General features: G+C 46.9%; 1 protein-coding gene across 1 annotated transcript in view; it reads right to left on the bottom strand.

The window, feature by feature from the left end:
* Nucleotides 1-18139, bottom strand: part of LOC128704629 (hepatocyte nuclear factor 6-like) — a 38789-nt gene extending 20650 nt beyond the window's left edge. The window contains exons 1-2 of the mRNA XM_070080861.1: nucleotides 18136-18139; nucleotides 16122-16234 (exon numbers count right to left, since the gene is read on the bottom strand). Coding sequence (XP_069936962.1) covers nucleotides 16122-16234; nucleotides 18136-18139 — 117 coding nt within the window. The remainder of the gene's footprint in view (nucleotides 1-16121; nucleotides 16235-18135) is intronic.
* Nucleotides 18140-18895: the final 756 nt, after the last annotated feature.

Below are 18895 nucleotides of genomic sequence, written 5' to 3'. Positions count from 1 at the left end.
ATGGATATGAGGTACACAATAAACTAGCCACTACCATCCACAGGATGGATATGAGGTACACAATAAACTAGCCACTACCATCCACAGGATGGATATGAGGTACACAATAAACTAGCCACTACCATCCACAGGATGGATATGAGGTACACAATAAACTAGCCACTACCATCCACAGGATGGATATGAGGTACACAATAAACTAGCCACTACCATCCACAGGATGGATATGAGGTACACAATAAACTAGCCACTACCATCCACAGGATGGATATGAGGTACACAATAAACTAGCCACTACCATCCACAGGATGGATATGAGGTACACAATAAACTAGCCACTACCATCCACAGGATGGATATGAGGTACACAATAAACTAGCCACTACCATCCACAGGATGGATATGAGGTACACAATAAACTAGCCACTACCATCCACAGGATGGATATGAGGTACACAATAAACTAGCCACTACCATCCACAGGATGGATATGAGGTACACAATAAACTAGCCACTACCATCCACAGGATGGATATGAGGTACACAATAAACTAGCCACTACCATCCACAGGATGGATATGAGGTACACAATAAACTAGCCACTACCATCCACAGGATGGATATGAGGTACACAATAAACTAGCCACTACCATCCACAGGATGGATATGAGGTACACAATAAACTAGCCACTACCATCCACAGGATGGATATGAGGTACACAATAAACTAGCCACTACCATCCACAGGATGGATATGAGGTACACAATAAACTAGCCACTACCATCCACAGGATGGATATGAGGTACACAATAAACTAGCCACTACCATCCACAGGATGGATATGAGGTACACAATAAACTAGCCACTACCATCCACAGGATGGATATGAGGTACACAATAAACTAGCCACTACCATCCACAGGATGGATATGAGGTACACAATAAACTAGCCACTACCATCCACAGGATGGATATGAGGTACACAATAAACTAGCCACTACCATCCACAGGATGGATATGAGGTACACAATAAACTAGCCACTACCATCCACAGGATGGATATGAGGTACACAATAAACTAGCCACTACCATCCACAGGATGGATATGAGGTACACAATAAACTAGCCACTACCATCCACAGGATGGATATGAGGTACACAATAAACTAGCCACTACCATCCACAGGATGGATATGAGGTACACAATAAACTAGCCACTACCATCCACAGGATGGATATGAGGTACACAATAAACTAGCCACTACCATCCACAGGATGGATATGAGGTACACAATAAACTAGCCACTACCATCCACAGGATGGATATGAGGTACACAATAAACTAGCCACTACCATCCACAGGATGGATATGAGGTACACAATAAACTAGCCACTACCATCCACAGGATGGATATGAGGTACACAATAAACTAGCCACTACCATCCACAGGATGGATATGAGGTACACAATAAACTAGCCACTACCATCCACAGGATGGATATGAGGTACACAATAAACTAGCCACTACCATCCACAGGATGGATATGAGGTACACAATAAACTAGCCACTACCATCCACAGGATGGATATGAGGTACACAATAAACTAGCCACTACCATCCACAGGATGGATATGAGGTACACAATAAACTAGCCACTACCATCCACAGGATGGATATGAGGTACACAATAAACTAGCCACTACCATCCACAGGATGGATATGAGGTACACAATAAACTAGCCACTACCATCCACAGGATGGATATGAGGTACACAATAAACTAGCCACTACCATCCACAGGATGGATATGAGGTACACAATAAACTAGCCACTACCATCCACAGGATGGATATGAGGTACACAATAAACTAGCCACTACCATCCACAGGATGGATATGAGGTACACAATAAACTAGCCACTACCATCCACAGGATGGATATGAGGTACACAATAAACTAGCCACTACCATCCACAGGATGGATATGAGGTACACAATAAACTAGCCACTACCATCCACAGGATGGATATGAGGTACACAATAAACTAGCCACTACCATCCACAGGATGGATATGAGGTACACAATAAACTAGCCACTACCATCCACAGGATGGATATGAGGTACACAATAAACTAGCCACTACCATCCACAGGATGGATATGAGGTACACAATAAACTAGCCACTACCATCCACAGGATGGATATGAGGTACACAATAAACTAGCCACTACCATCCACAGGATGGATATGAGGTACACAATAAACTAGCCACTACCATCCACAGGATGGATATGAGGTACACAATAAACTAGCCACTACCATCCACAGGATGGATATGAGGTACACAATAAACTAGCCACTACCATCCACAGGATGGATATGAGGTACACAATAAACTAGCCACTACCATCCACAGGATGGATATGAGGTACACAATAAACTAGCCACTACCATCCACAGGATGGATATGAGGTACACAATAAACTAGCCACTACCATCCACAGGATGGATATGAGGTACACAATAAACTAGCCACTACCATCCACAGGATGGATATGAGGTACACAATAAACTAGCCACTACCATCCACAGGATGGATATGAGGTACACAATAAACTAGCCACTACCATCCACAGGATGGATATGAGGTACACAATAAACTAGCCACTACCATCCACAGGATGGATATGAGGTACACAATAAACTAGCCACTACCATCCACAGGATGGATATGAGGTACACAATAAACTAGCCACTACCATCCACAGGATGGATATGAGGTACACAATAAACTAGCCACTACCATCCACAGGATGGATATGAGGTACACAATAAACTAGCCACTACCATCCACAGGATGGATATGAGGTACACAATAAACTAGCCACTACCATCCACAGGATGGATATGAGGTACACAATAAACTAGCCACTACCATCCACAGGATGGATATGAGGTACACAATAAACTAGCCACTACCATCCACAGGATGGATATGAGGTACACAATAAACTAGCCACTACCATCCACAGGATGGATATGAGGTACACAATAAACTAGCCACTACCATCCACAGGATGGATATGAGGTACACAATAAACTAGCCACTACCATCCACAGGATGGATATGAGGTACACAATAAACTAGCCACTACCATCCACAGGATGGATATGAGGTACACAATAAACTAGCCACTACCATCCACAGGATGGATATGAGGTACACAATAAACTAGCCACTACCATCCACAGGATGGATATGAGGTACACAATAAACTAGCCACTACCATCCACAGGATGGATATGAGGTACACAATAACTCTGCTGTCTATCTTGTACTCTGCTGTCTATCTTGCTCTGCAAGTCTATCTTGTACTCTGCTGTCTATCTATGTACTCTGCTATCTACTTGTACTGCTGTCTATCTTGCACTCTGCTGTCTATCTTGTACTCTGCTGTCTATCTTGTGCCCTGCTGTCTATCTTGTACTCTGCTGTCTATCTTGTACTCTGCTGTCTATCTTGCACTCTGCTGTCTATCTTGCACTCTGCTGTCTATCTTGTACTCTGCTGTCTATCTTGTACTCTGCTGTCTATCTTGTACTCTGCTGTCTATCTTGTACTCTGCTGTCTATCTTGTACTCTGCTGTCTATCTTGTACTCTGCTGTCTATCTTGTACTCTGCTGTCTATCTTGTACTCTGCTGTCTATCTTGTACTCTGCTGTCTATCTTGTGCCCTGCTGTCTATCTTGCACTCTGCTGTCTATCTTGCACTCTGCTGTCTATCTTGTACTCTGCTGTCTATCTTGTGCCCTGCTGTCTATCTTGTACTCTGCTGTCTATCTTGCACTCTGCTGTCTATCTTGTACTCTGCTGTCTATCTTGTGCCCTGCTGTCTATCTTGCACTCTGCTGTCTATCTTGCACTCTGCTGTCTATCTTGCACTCTGCTGTCTATCTTGCACTCTGCTGTCTATCTTGCACTCTGCTGTCTATCTTGTACTCTGCTGTCTATCTTGTACTCTGCTGTCTATCTTGCACTCTGCTGTCTATCTTGTACTCTGCTGTCTATCTTGCACTCTGCTGTCTATCTTGCACTCTGCTGTCTATCTTGCACTCTGCTGTCTATCTTGTACTCTGCTGTCTATCTTGTGCTCTGCTGTCTATCTTGCACTCTGCTGTCTATCTTGCACTCTGCTGTCTATCTTGCACTCTGCTGTCTATCTTGTACTCTGCTGTCTATCTTGTACTCTGCTGTCTATCTTGTGCCCTGCTGTCTATCTTGCACTCTGCTGTCTATCTTGTACTCTGCTGTCTATCTTGTGCCCTGCTGTCTATCTTGCACTCTGCTGTCTATCTTGCACTCTGCTGTCTATCTTGCACTCTGCTGTCTATCTTGCACTCTGCTGTCTATCTTGTACTCTGCTGTCTATCTTGCACTCTGCTGTCTATCTTGTACTCTGCTGTCTATCTTGCACTCTGCTGTCTATCTTGCACTCTGCTGTCTATCTTGCACTCTGCTGTCTATCTTGCACTCTGCTGTCTATCTTGTACTCTGCTGTCTATCTTGTGCCCTGCTGTCTATCTTGCACTCTGCTGTCTATCTTGCACTCTGCTGTCTATCTTGCACTCTGCTGTCTATCTTGTACTCTGCTGTCTATCTTGTGCCCTGCTGTCTATCTTGCACTCTGCTGTCTATCTTGCACTCTGCTGTCTATCTTGCACTCTGCTGTCTATCTTGCACTCTGCTGTCTATCTTGCACTCTGCTGTCTATCTTGCACTCTGCTGTCTATCTTGCACTCTGCTGTCTATCTTGTACTCTGCTGTCTATCTTGTACTCTGCTGTCTATCTTGTACTCTGCTGTCTATCTTGTGCCCTGCTGTCTATCTTGTGCCCTGCTGTCTATCTTGTACTCTGCTGTCTATCTTGTACTCTGCTGTCTATCTTGTACTCTGCTGTCTATCTTGTACTCTGCTGTCTATCTTGTACTCTGCTGTCTATCTTGTACTCTGCTGTCTATCTTGTACTCTGCTGTCTATCTTGTACTCTGCTGTCTATCTTGTACTCTGCTGTCTATCTTGTACTCTGCTGTCTATCTTGTACTCTGCTGTCTATCTTGTACTCTGCTGTCTATCTTGTACTCTGCTGTCTATCTTGTACTCTGCTGTCTATCTTGTACTCTGCTGTCTATCTTGTGCCCTGCTATCTATCTTGTACTCTGCTGTCTATCTTGTACTCTGCTGTCTATCTTGTACTCTGCTGTCTATCTTGTACTCTGCTGTCTATCTTGTGCCCTGCTGTCTATCTTGTGCCCTGCTGTCTATCTTGCTCTGTGTCTATCTTGTGCCCTGCTGTCTATCTTGTCTGCTGTCTATCTTGTGCCCTGCTGTCTATCTTGTGCCCTGCTGTCTATCTTGTACTCTGCTGTCTATCTTGTACTCTGCTGTCTATCTTGTACTCTGCTGTCTATCTTGTACTCTGCTGTCTATCTTGTACTCTGCTGTCTATCTTGTACTCTGCTGTCTATCTTGTGCTCTGCTGTCTATCTTGTACTCTGCTGTCTATCTTGTGCTCTGCTGTCTATCTTGTACTCTGCTGTCTATCTTGTACTCTGCTGTCTATCTTGTACTCTGCTGTCTATCTTGCACTCTGCTGTCTTTCATGTTCAGAATTACGACAGGTTGAAGAGTGAGACAGGTGCGAATCATTATTGAGGGAACGTTTCGCCCGCCAGCGGCTTCATCAGTCCAATACAGACAACGACAGAAGAACGAGTCAATCAGTCGTACTCTAAGCCGATAGGCTGAGAGAGCCTGGGCCGACAACGCCAAGATTTCTAGCAGTAACGCACCACGTGTGGCGGCTGGAGCGGTGGTGACTCCGCGTCGACGGGGACTCCGCGTCGACGGGGACTCCGCGTCGACGGGGACTCCGCGTCGACGGGGACTCCGCGTCGACGGGGACTCCGCGTCGACGGGGACTCCGCGTCGACGGGGACTCCGCGTCGACGGGGACTCCGCGTCGACGGGGACTCCGCGTCGACGGGGACTCCGCGTCGACGGGGACTCCGCGTCGACGGGGACTCCGCGTCGACGGGGACTCCGCGTCGACGGGGACTCCGCGTCGACGGGACGACGACAGCCACGACTTCCCTACTTAAAATACGCTCCTCAATACGCCTCTTTTTACGCGTCTTTTCTCACTCTCAAACTTCAAGAATGATGTTTTTATGAGCATCATTAACGAAATATTTTAGACATTATCCTGGGATAATATACGCTAATTAAGCAGTGATAATTACCAGGTAACAGCAGCCTACCTGACATTAGCACCTCAGGTCATTATATATATATATATATATATATATAGATATATATATATATATATATATATATATATATAATATAGTGCCGAATAGGTAAAACTTGAGATTTTGGTTTAAATAACAACACTGTTCTTGCCGAATAAGACAAGTTAAAATTTGTGTATGTAATAATTTCTCAAAAATCTTCTGAAGTTAACGAAAAAAAATATATTTCATTGTTTTTATTATTAAATTATTGTACTCTGATCTAAAATATATTTAGTTGTATTAGGCTAAATTAAATTATCTTGTTATTATAAGGTTAGGTAAGTTTACTAAGGTTCTTTTGGTACAAAATTATTAATTTTTACATTAACATAAATTAAAAAAATATATCTTTAAACGTATAAGAGAAAATTTTAGAATTTTAAATGGGTTCTTGATAATTGACCAATTTTACCTATTTGGCACCACTTATTTATAAATGTGTTTATTGTTCTAGCCAGGGTAGTGTTCTAGCCAGGGTAGTGTTCTAGCCAGGGTAGTGTTCTAGCCAGGGTAGTGTTCTAGCCAGGGTAGTGTTCTAGCCAGGGCAGTGTTCTAGCCAGGGCAGTGTTCTAGCCAGGGTAGTGTTCTAGCCAGGGTAGTGTTCTAGCCAGGGCAGTGTTCTAGCCAGGGCAGTGTTCTAGCCAGGGCAGTGTTCTAGCCAGGGCAGTGTTCTAGCCAGGGTAGTGTTCTAGCCAGGGTAGTGTTCTAGCCAGGGTAGTGTTCTAGCCAGGGTAGTGTTCTAGCCAGGGTAGTGTTCTAGCCAGGGTAGTGTTCTAGCCAGGGTAGTGTTCTAGCCAGGGCAGTGTTCTAGCCAGGGCAGTGTTCTAGCCAGGGCAGTGTTCTAGCCAGGGCAGTGTTCTAGCCAGGGTAGTGTTCTAGCCAGGGTAGTGTTCTAGCCAGGGTAGTGTTCTAGCCAGGGTAGTGTTCTAGCCAGGGCAGTGTTCTAGCCAGGGCAGTGTTCTAGCCAGGGCAGTGTTCTAGCCAGGGCAGTGTTCTAGCCAGGGCAGTGTTCTAGCCAGGGTAGTGTTCTAGCCAGGGTAGTGTTCTAGCCAGGGTAGTGTTCTAGCCAGGGTAGTGTTCTAGCCAGGGTAGTGTTCTAGCCAGGGTAGTGTTCTAGCCAGGGTAGTGTTCTAGCCAGGGTAGTGTTCTAGCCAGGGTAGTGTTCTAGCCAGGGCAGTGTTCTAGCCAGGGCAGTGTTCTAGCCAGGGTAGTGTTCTAGCCAGGGTAGTGTTCTAGCCAGGGTAGTGTTCTAGCCAGGGTAGTGTTCTAGCCAGGGCAGTGTTCTAGCCAGGGTAGTGTTCTAGCCAGGGTAGTGTTCTAGCCAGGGCAGTGTTCTAGCCAGGGCAGTGTTCTAGCCAGGGCAGTGTTCTAGCCAGGGCAGTGTTCTAGCCAGGGTAGTGTTCTAGCCAGGGTAGTGTTCTAGCCAGGGTAGTGTTCTAGCCAGGGTAGTGTTCTAGCCAGGGTAGTGTTCTAGCCAGGGTAGTGTTCTAGCCAGGGTAGTGTTCTAGCCAGGGTAGTGTTCTAGCCAGGGTAGTGTTCTAGCCAGGGCAGTGTTCTAGCCAGGGCAGTGTTCTAGCCAGGGCAGTGTTCTAGCCAGGGCAGTGTTCTAGCCAGGGTAGTGTTCTAGCCAGGGTAGTGTTCTAGCCAGGGTAGTGTTCTAGCCAGGGCAGTGTTCTAGCCAGGGCAGTGTTCTAGCCAGGGTAGTGTTCTAGCCAGGGTAGTGTTCTAGCCAGGGTAGTGTTCTAGCCAGGGTAGTGTTCTAGCCAGGGTAGTGTTCTAGCCAGGGTAGTGTTCTAGCCAGGGCAGTGTTCTAGCCAGGGCAGTGTTCTAGCCAGGGCAGTGTTCTAGCCAGGGCAGTGTTCTAGCCAGGGCAGTGTTCTAGCCAGGGCAGTGTTCTAGCCAGGGCAGTGTTCTAGCCAGGGCAGTGTTCTAGCCAGGGTAGTGTTCTAGCCAGGGTAGTGTTCTAGCCAGGGTAGTGTTCTAGCCAGGGTAGTGTTCTAGCCAGGGTAGTGTTCTAGCCAGGGTAGTGTTCTAGCCAGGGCAGTGTTCTAGCCAGGGCAGTGTTCTAGCCAGGGCAGTGTTCTAGCCAGGGCAGTGTTCTAGCCAGGGCAGTGTTCTAGCCAGGGCAGTGTTCTAGCCAGGGCAGTGTTCTAGCCAGGGCAGTGTTCTAGCCAGGGTAGTGTTCTAGCCAGGGTAGTGTTCTAGCCAGGGTAGTGTTCTAGCCAGGGCAGTGTTCTAGCCAGGGCAGTGTTCTAGCCAGGGTAGTGTTCTAGCCAGGGTAGTGTTCTAGCCAGGGTAGTGTTCTAGCCAGGGTAGTGTTCTAGCCAGGGTAGTGTTCTAGCCAGGGCAGTGTTCTAGCCAGGGCAGTGTTCTAGCCAGGGCAGTGTTCTAGCCAGGGCAGTGTTCTAGCCAGGGCAGTGTTCTAGCCAGGGCAGTGTTCTAGCCAGGGCAGTGTTCTAGCCAGGGCAGTGTTCTAGCCAGGGTAGTGTTCTAGCCAGGGTAGTGTTCTAGCCAGGGTAGTGTTCTAGCCAGGGTAGTGTTCTAGCCAGGGTAGTGTTCTAGCCAGGGTAGTGTTCTAGCCAGGGCAGTGTTCTAGCCAGGGCAGTGTTCTAGCCAGGGCAGTGTTCTAGCCAGGGCAGTGTTCTAGCCAGGGCAGTGTTCTAGCCAGGGCAGTGTTCTAGCCAGGGTAGTGTTCTAGCCAGGGTAGTGTTCTAGCCAGGGTAGTGTTCTAGCCAGGGTAGTGTTCTAGCCAGGGTAGTGTTCTAGCCAGGGCAGTGTTCTAGCCAGGGCAGTGTTCTAGCCAGGGCAGTGTTCTAGCCAGGGCAGTGTTCTAGCCAGGGTATTGTTCTAGCCAGGGTAGTGTTCTAGCCAGGGTAGTGTTCTAGCCAGGGTAGTGTTCTAGCCAGGGTAGTGTTCTAGCCAGGGCAGTGTTCTAGCCAGGGTAGTGTTCTAGCCAGGGTAGTGTTCTAGCCAGGGTAGTGTTCTATCCAGGGTATGTGTCCACGGAACGGGTGAACCTTGCACCTAGGTACAAGAATCCCAGAGACCACTGACTTCGGGTTCAAACCTTCACCTGTTCCATGGTCTGGTATCAGAAGATTCAATAAGGCTTAAAATCTGGTAAAATTTGTGTTAATGTGTAACCTTTAGCAACAACTACGTCTAACAGTCAGATATTTAGATTTAGTTACATATTTACAGTTATTTTAATTAAATATGTGTAAATTATGTAGACAAATGGTGTAGACACTTGTCGAACTCTCAGGTGTTTTCGTTGAACGTTTCGACACAGAGTGGCTTTATCAGTCCTATATAATGAATGTTGAAGGAGTTTGAGGGAATCATTCCCCAGCCTGGAGTCGATGTTGTCAGTCCATCAGACTGATAAGAATACATCATATGTGTGGAGTCTGATTATGGGACTGACCACCTCTAATACTCCTTCTCCGAGAGTGATGGACCGATGACATCCTGATTTCATTACTACTGCTGCCTTCATAGTGAAGGAGACCTGTCATGAGCCGGGCCGCGGGGGCTTTGACCCCCTGAACACCCCTCCATATAACTGTCTCAAGAATAAATGGGTTTGTGTCAGTGTGTATCTATCTATTTATTCACCAAGGGTTGAACCACATGGTTACCTACGTCTGTACCAGGAAGTCGCTTGTATACCGTTAAAAATGACTGTAGCCAGATGTCCAGTGGTTAGCGCACTGGCCTCCAGTTTCACCACTCACCGTGGGTTTCAACCCCACCCGTTATGTGGTTTGATTCCCACCTGTTACGTGGTTTGATTCCCACCTGTTACGTGGTTTGATTCCCACCTGTTACGTGGTTTGATTCCCACCTGTTACGTGGTTTGATTCCCACCTGTTACGTGGTTTGATTCCCACCTGTTACGTGGTTTGATTCCCACCTGTTAAGTGGTTTGATTCCCACCTGTTAAGTGGTTTGATTCCCACCTGTTAAGTGGTTTGATTCCCACCTGTTAAGTGGTTTGATTCCCACCTGTTAAGTGGTTTGATTCCCACCTGTTAAGTGGTTTGATTCCCACCTGTTACGTGGTTTGATTCCCACCTGTTACGTGGTTTGATTCCCACCTGTTACGTGGTTTGATTCCCACCTGTTACGTGGTTTGATTCCCACCTGTTACGTGGTTTGATTCCCACCTGTTACGTGGTTTGATTCCCACCTGTTACGTGGTTTGATTCCCACCTGTTACGTGGTTTGATTCCCACCTGTTACGTGGTTTGATTCCCACCTGTTACGTGGTTTGATTCCCACCTGTTACGTGGTTTGATTCCCACCTGTTACGTGGTTTGATTCCCACCTGTTACGTGGTTTGATTCCCACCTGTTACGTGGTTTGATTCCCACCTGTTACGTGGTTTGATTCCCCGGTTTTAGTAAGTCAGGGACCCCGGTGGTAATACACCAGGGTGGGTAATTTGCATGTGTTAGATCGGGAGTTAAATGATAACTCTAGGCCTTTCGTGTTGCAATCACATCATCAGGAGCTTTCAATCTTCAGGGTCTTCCTACTAATTTCTGCAACACTGCCAACTCCTGGTGTGTTGAGTGCGACACGAAAGGCCCAGAGCTATCATTCAACTCCCCTCGTGGTTGTGTAATTATGTACCTGTGTCTAAAGAAACTTACCCGGCCTAGTATAGGTAAGAAATATCATAGAAACGGCCCGGTAAACAGCGACAACGAACGGTAAACAGTGACATAGAAACGGCAAACGGAAGGAAAGGGGAGGGGGGAGGTTTTTTCACGTATATATGACCACAGTTTCTTGGATCACCTGAGTCAGTAAAGGAGGGTCCTCTAGGACGTTGCCTGTAGGGACCTCGGAGAACTTTCAGCAGAGTATTTAGTGATGGGTCTATGTTCGTTGCTTTTATTCTGTGTTGAATTATTCCATGATTTTTATTGATAAATATTTTTCGTGGCCATGAGTGGTGTGACTAAGAAGGTTAACGTCTAGCATAAATGTTACTGTTACTAGTGTAGACGAGCGGTTTTGAGAACCGACAAGTTGGTAAATTAGACACATGTCTAACATTTGGGTATCTTTAATGAGGGAGAGTTTTTTCGCCACACTGGCTTCATCAGTCCATACAAAGGAGAATGGTGAAGAACAGGAGGAGTTTGAGGTAATCAGTCCTTAGCCTTGAGTCGATGTGGTCAGTCCATCGGTCTTGAAAAGAATACGGTATATGTGCGAAGCAGTGGCTAACGCCACGGTTTGGGGTTTTGACGCGGGTTCTATCCCCACCCGTGGTATGGTTTATTTGCAATCGTGTCATTACGATTTCGTGAGCCATGTTAAGTGGCTTATATTCTTCTTTGTATGGACTAATGAAGCCACTGTGGGGCGAAACGTTTCCTCAATAAAGCAGGATTGCAAATCACTTGGATTCCCAAAATCTGCACAATCCAGGGCAACATGGGTTCAGGGCAGGTCGCTCCTGCCTCTCACAACTACTGGATCACTATGACATGGCCTTGGATGCACTGGAAGAAAATCAGAATGCAGATGTAATATACACAGACTTTGCAAAAGCATTTGACAAATGCGATCATGGCGTAATAGCCCATAAAATACGTGCTAAAGGAATAACTGGGAAAGTGGGGAGATGGATCTTCAACTTCCTAACAAATCGAACACAAAGAGTAGTGGTCAACAGAGTTAAATCGGAGGCTGCCATAGTGAAGAGCTCTGTTCCACAAGGCACAGTACTCGCCCCCATCTTATTCCTTATCCTCATATCAGACATAAACAGAGATATACACCACAGCACCGTATCATCCTTTGCGGATGATACTAGGATCTGCATGAGGCTGTCATCTGCTGAGGACGCGGTTAACCTCCAAGAAGATATAAACAAAGTTTTCCAGTGGGCAACGGTAAACAATATGATGTTCAATGAGGACAAATTCCAACTACTCCGTTATGGAAAACTGGAGGAGATAATAACTAGAACAGAGTATACTACAGACTCTGGCCATACAATAGAGCGGAAAAATAATGTAAGGGACCTGGGAGTAGTAATGTCTGAGGATCTCACTTTCAAGGATCACAACAGTGCCACGATCGCACGTGCAAAGAAAATGATAGGATGGATAATGAGAACGTTCAAAACGAGAGATGCCAAGCCAATGATGATCCTTTTCAAATCACTTGTTCTCTCTAGGCTGGAATACTGCTGTACATTAACATCTCCATTCAAAGCAGGTGAAATCGCAGATCTAGAGAGTGTACAGAGATCCTTTACTGCACGTATAAGTTCTGTCAAGCACCTTAACTACTGGGAACGCTTGGAAGCACTTGACTTGTACTCGTTGGAACGCAGGAGGGAGAGATATATCATAATCTACACTTGGAAAATCTTGGAAGGAATGGTCCCAAATCTGCACACAGAAATCACTCCCTACGAAAGTAAAAGACTGGGCAGGCGATGCAAAATGCCCCCAATAAAAAGTAGGGGCGCCATTGGTACACTAAGGGAAAACACCATAAGTGTCCGGGGCCCAAAACTGTTCAACAGCCTCCCATCAAGCATTAGGGGAATTGCCAATAAACCCCTGGCTGCCTTCAAGAGAGAGCTGGACAGATACCTAAAGTCAGTGCCGGATCAGCCGGGCTGTGGCTCGTACGTTGGACTGCGTGCGGCCAGCAGTAACAGCCTAGTTGATCAGGTCCTGATCCATCGGGAGGCCTGGTCATGGACCGGGCCGCGGGGGCGTTGATCCCCGGAATAACCTCCAGGTAACCTCCAGATAACCCAAATGTTGCACCGGTGTGTAATTTACCACTATTACTGTTATTATCCTTTTACAACTATCAACCTTCATTACCACCACCACTACTATCATTGGAGGTGGTGGCAGAGTGCCACCTTACGGAACTATCACCTTCATTACCACCACTACTATCATTGGAGGTGGTGGCAGAGTGCCACCTTACGGAACTATCACCTTCATTACCACCACCACTACTATCATTGGAGGTGGTGGCAGAGTGCCACCTTACGGAACTATCACCTTCATTACCACCACCACTACTATCATTGGAGGTGGTGGCAGAGTGCCACCTTACGGAACTATCACCTTCATTACCACCACCACTACTATCATTGGAGGTGGTGGCAGAGTGCCACCTTACGGAACCACAGAATGACTGACGAGGGTCTGAGAAGGAAAGACGATGCACTCCAGGCCACCTTAACGACCCAATTAGGTGATTCTATCTCTCAGAGGGAATTTGCAAGACTTAGGATACACTAGTTCAATGGTACTGAGTATCAACCCAGTACTCGTTATACTCGAGTACTGTGCTGGTGGAGAGGGACAACAGGGGACAAGGTGGATCTGGAAGTCCCTAGTCGTCCCTGTACCCATTATATACCTTTGCAATCTTTGTTTACAGCCCATAGGGCTGAGGTGCATAACACACCTACTGAGCCAGGTTAGGTAGGGATCAGGGGCAGCCAGTAGGCAGACACCCTTGCAAAAAATGCATTTAGTCTTGAATGAGAGATTGCAACAGCAGTTGCAGAAACCAGGTCAGCAATGCAGGGTACAACGGAAGTCGTTTGACTGTTAATTGAAGTAAGAATCATTCAACAAGTGAATATCAGAATGGTATAATACCGACAAGTTGATGAGCAAGACTCATGTCCAATAATTAGGTATCTTTATTGTGAAGTGTTTCGGTCCCACTGTGGCATTTATCACATAGTAAACGAATCTGCTAGGTTGGAAATCTAAAATGTGACGTTAGGATTAAATCCTCACCATGCATGGTGTTGAATATGGTCAGGATTCTGTTAACCAGAGGGACATAGGAACACCTGACCAGGGGAATACCTGGCCTGGGGGACATAGGAACACCTGACCAGGGGAACACCTGGCCTGGGGGAAATAGGAACACCTGACCAGGGGAACACCTGGCCTGGGGGACATAGGAACACCTGACCAGGGGAACACCTGGCCTGGGGGAAATAGGAATACCTGATCAGGGGTACATATGAACACCTGACCAGGGGAACATCTGGCCTGGGGGACATAGGAACACCTGATCAGGGGTACATAGGAACACCTGACCAGGGGAACATCTGACCTGGGGGACATAGGAACACCTGATCAGGGGGACATAGGAACACCTGACCAGGGGGACATAGGAACACCTGACCAGGGGGACATATGAACACCTGACCAGGGGGGCATAGGAACACCTGTCCAGGAGGACATATGAACACCTGACTAGGGGATATAGGAACACTTGACCAGGGGGATATAAAAACACCTGACCAGGGGGATATAGGATCTCGACCTGGGGAACACTTTCCTGACCAGAGGAACTAGGCGTTCCTCTGGTCCAGTGTTCCCCCTCACCAGGGTAACACTGGACTAGAGCAAAGGAACAGACCAAGGGCCACACTGAAACAGAACAAAGGTACATCTGACAATGTGCAAGAAAGGTATGCAATACCGATAAGATGAAAGTTAAGACACATGTGCAACATCTGGATATCTTCATTGTAGACGTTTCGCCATCCAGTGGCTTTATCAATACAAATTCTTGGACATAATTAGAATACAGTAGAACTATATACAAAAGATGAGGTAATCAGTCTCTCAGCCTTGGAGTTAGTGTTCACAGCATCGTGGTGGTGGAGAATCTGGAGCAAAGGCAAGAAGACTGGTGGTTATATAGTCGTCAGTGGATAAGGACGTGTAGCAGACGAGGACATAGTCACTGGTAGGCGGGATTCCCCAGTGGAAGTAGGTCCTACCCAAAGGGATGGGTTAGTTGTAGCAGCCGTGAAGAAGGTCTTGTAGATGTCCTCTGAACCAAGACCTTCTTCACGGCTGCTACAACTAACCCATCCCTTTGGGTAGGACCTACTTCCACTGGGGAATCCCGCCTACCAGTGACTATGTCCTTGTCTGCTACACGTCCTTATCCACTGACGCCTATATAACCACCAGTCTTCTTGTCTTTGTGCAAGAAAGGTATAAAATACCGACAATATGAAAGTTAAGACACATGTGCAACATCTGGATAAAGCCACTGGATGGCGAAACGTCTACAATAAAGATATCCAGATGTTGCACATGTGTCTTAAATTTCACTTCTTGTCTTTGCTCCAGATTCTCCTCCACCACGATGCTGTGAACACTAACTCCAAGGCTGAGGGACTGATTACCTCATCTTTTGTATATAGTTCTATTGTCTTCCTATTATGTCCTAGAATCTGTATTGATAAAGCCACTGGATGGCGAAACGTCTACAATAAAGATATCCAGATGTTGCATATGTGTCTTAACTTTCATCTGACCATGGGAACGCTGTAACGGAACAAAGGAAGCACTTGACGATAAGGAACACTGTAATGGAACACAAGGTCATTTGCGAACACAAACGGAACATATGACCATGGGGAAAACCGAAATTGAACAAAGGATCACCTGACCATGGGAACACCGAAATGGAGCAAAGGAACACTTGATCATGGGGAACACTGAAGCAGAACACCTGACCATGGGAAACACTGAAACGGAACACCTGACCATGAGAAACACTGGAACGGAACGTCTGACCATGGGGAACACTGGAACGGAACACCTGACCATGGGGAACACTGGAACGGAACACCTGACCATGGGGAACAATGGAACGGAACACCTGACTATTGGAACACTGGAATGGAACACCTGACCACAGGAACAGAACAGAAGAACACTGGAACACTGACCTTAAAAATAGCTTGCAGTGTACGACGCTGCAAGTCCGTGAAAACTAGGCGCGGCTTCTTGGGCGCAGGCTGCTGCTCGGTGAGACTTTGTTGCTCCTCTTTCCTTTTGCAGGCTGTGGGGAAGAGAGAGAGAGAGATTAGTGCAGGCTGTGGGAGAGTTAGTGCGGGCTGTGGGAGGGAGACTTGGTGCAGGCTGTGGGAATGTTAGTGCAGGCTGTGGGAGTGTTAGTGCAGGTTGTGGGAGTGTTAGTGCAGGCTGTGGGAGCATTAGTGCAGGCTGTGGGGGTGTTAGTGCGGGCTGTTGGGATGTTAGTGCGGGCTGTGGGAATGTTAGTGCAGGCTGTGGGAGTGTTAGTGCAGGCTGTGGGAATGTTAGTGTGGGCTGTTGGAATGTTAGTGTGGGCTGTGGGAGTGTTAGTGCGGGCTGTGGGAGTGTTAGTGCAGGCTGTGGGAGTGTTAGTGCGGGCTGTGGCAGCATTAGTGCGGGCTGTGAGAGTGTTAGTGCAGGCTGTGGAAGTGTTAGTGCAGGCTGTGGGAGTGTTAGTGCAGGCTGTGGGAGTGTTAGTGCAGGCTGTGAGAGTGTTAGTGCAGGCTTCAGAGTACTTGAATCTTCCCAACCATCAGTGTCATTTACTTATAAACTCAGCATTAACAACAATTTTGGCAAGAGTGTGAGATGTTGATCTTCTGAAAGCTGGTGAGGGACTGACCCCCAAGGTGGGCCCTTAGTACTGTGACTAGTGACAGCATACTCCCCATATAGAACTAGTTTTGGTGTTGATCTTCTGAAAGCATGTCAGGAACTGACCCCCAGGTCAGACCCCTAGTTAATACACAGGAGGCATGACCCTGTAAGTAAACTCGCATGGCTTGAAGATGACAAATGTGATAATAATTATGAGGTAGATTACCCTGGCGCCGCCCTCCTCACTGTGGTCAACTTTGCATCTGGTAGTCACCCAGTGTGCGAGTGGTCCACTATCCTTCCTACCACCAATAAACTACCAGCCAGAGATGTGCGACCCGTGTGGGTTTAGCGCTTTGTAGTTACAAACTGAGAGAGACCAGATTGTTGGTGCGAGGGATTGTGGTTACGTGCGGTGCACGCGAGGTGTTAGAACATGCACGGTGCACGCCGCCACACTAGTGAAGCCAGGTACCTGAAGCTAGGTACCTGGTGAAGCTTGTTTCTTTGGTGACGGTAGAAACAGGAACTACAGCAACAGTAGCAGCAACAACAGCAAATGTAGCAACAGCAGCAGGAAGGAAAACAGCAACGCGCCTCGGACACAAAAAATGGTACCCAGTAATTAGATTAACAGCGGGTAGAGCATTAACAAGGCATGATATAAAGATAATAATTATTCCAGTACACGGTGGTGGGACGGGCAGGCTGAGTGCCAGGCTATCATCACACACACACACACACACACACACACACACACACACACACACACACACACACACACACACACACACACACACACACACACACACACACACACACAGTAACCAATTAATTACACCAGGGCTACTAAATACTGCATTTCTTCACGCTTAGTAAGTACTTAGAGATTATCCATAATTATATAAATATATATATATATATATATATATATATATATATATATATATATATATATATATATATATATATATATATACACTATATTAAACAGTATTTTAGGTATTACATTATTGACTGGTGGTAAACAGGTGACATGCAGCCTTATTGACCCTCGTGTAGTAGATAGACTTTAAACCCAGATAAACCTACAAACAGAAGGACTGCTAACTGAGAAAGACAAGGGAGGAGGGGAGAGGCCCCACACAACACAAAAAAACTGCAAATCAACAAGCCGAAAGAAAAAAAATCCTGGCGTACGAAAGCGGAGAATTGAATGTCGCGGATGGCGCTGTGTGTTGAGACAGCGTCATTGTTTCGGGGTGTGAAAGCTGCCCACGTCTTCCCTTCAATACACGACCTACAACGAATCTTTCCATGCCTATTCACCCATTTTTCCAATCACTGTGGCTAGCACAAAGCCAGAACACCCCCTCCTGATACAAAAGATAGCCAGAGTGGAGAGAAAAACGAAAAAAAAAAAAATGTTGATGTAAAGGAGGGTGGATAAGAATGGTCACACCTGGAACACTGGTAGCGAAAGTGCCTTCGACACCTCTCTGCCACACCTCCAACACTGACTCCAGCGCTACCTCACACCTCCAACACTGCTTGCAACAATGCCTCACGCCTCCAGTACTGGCTGCAAGACTGCCTCACGCGTCTAACACTGGCTGCAACAATGCCTCTCGCCTCGAAAACTGCTTGCAACAATGCCTCACGCCTCCAACACTACTTGCAACGATGCCTCACGCCTCCACCACTGGATGCAAGACTTCCTCACGCCTCCAATACTGGCTGCAGGACTGCCTCACGTCTCCAACACTACTTGCAACGATGCCTCACGCCTCCACCACTGGATGCAAGACTTCCTCACGCCTCCAATACTGGTTACAGGACTGCCTCACGTCTCCAACACTGCTTGCAACAATGCCTCACGCCTCCACCACTGGATGCAAGACTTCCTCACGCCTCCAATACTGGCTGCAGGACTGCCTCACGCCTCCAACACTACTTGCAACGATGCCTCACGCCTCCACCACTGGATGCAAGACTTCCTCACGTCTCCAATACTGGCTGCAGGACTGCCTCACGTCTCCAACACTGCTTGCAACAATGTCTCACGCCTCCAACACTGGATGCAAGACTT

Source organism: Cherax quadricarinatus, unplaced genomic scaffold, assembly GCF_038502225.1.
Source record: "Cherax quadricarinatus isolate ZL_2023a unplaced genomic scaffold, ASM3850222v1 Contig1123, whole genome shotgun sequence".
Lineage (NCBI taxonomy): Eukaryota > Metazoa > Arthropoda > Malacostraca > Decapoda > Parastacidae > Cherax > Cherax quadricarinatus.
The sequence above is the reverse complement of the archived record's forward strand: the minus strand, read 5'-3'. Positions and strand labels throughout refer to the sequence as shown.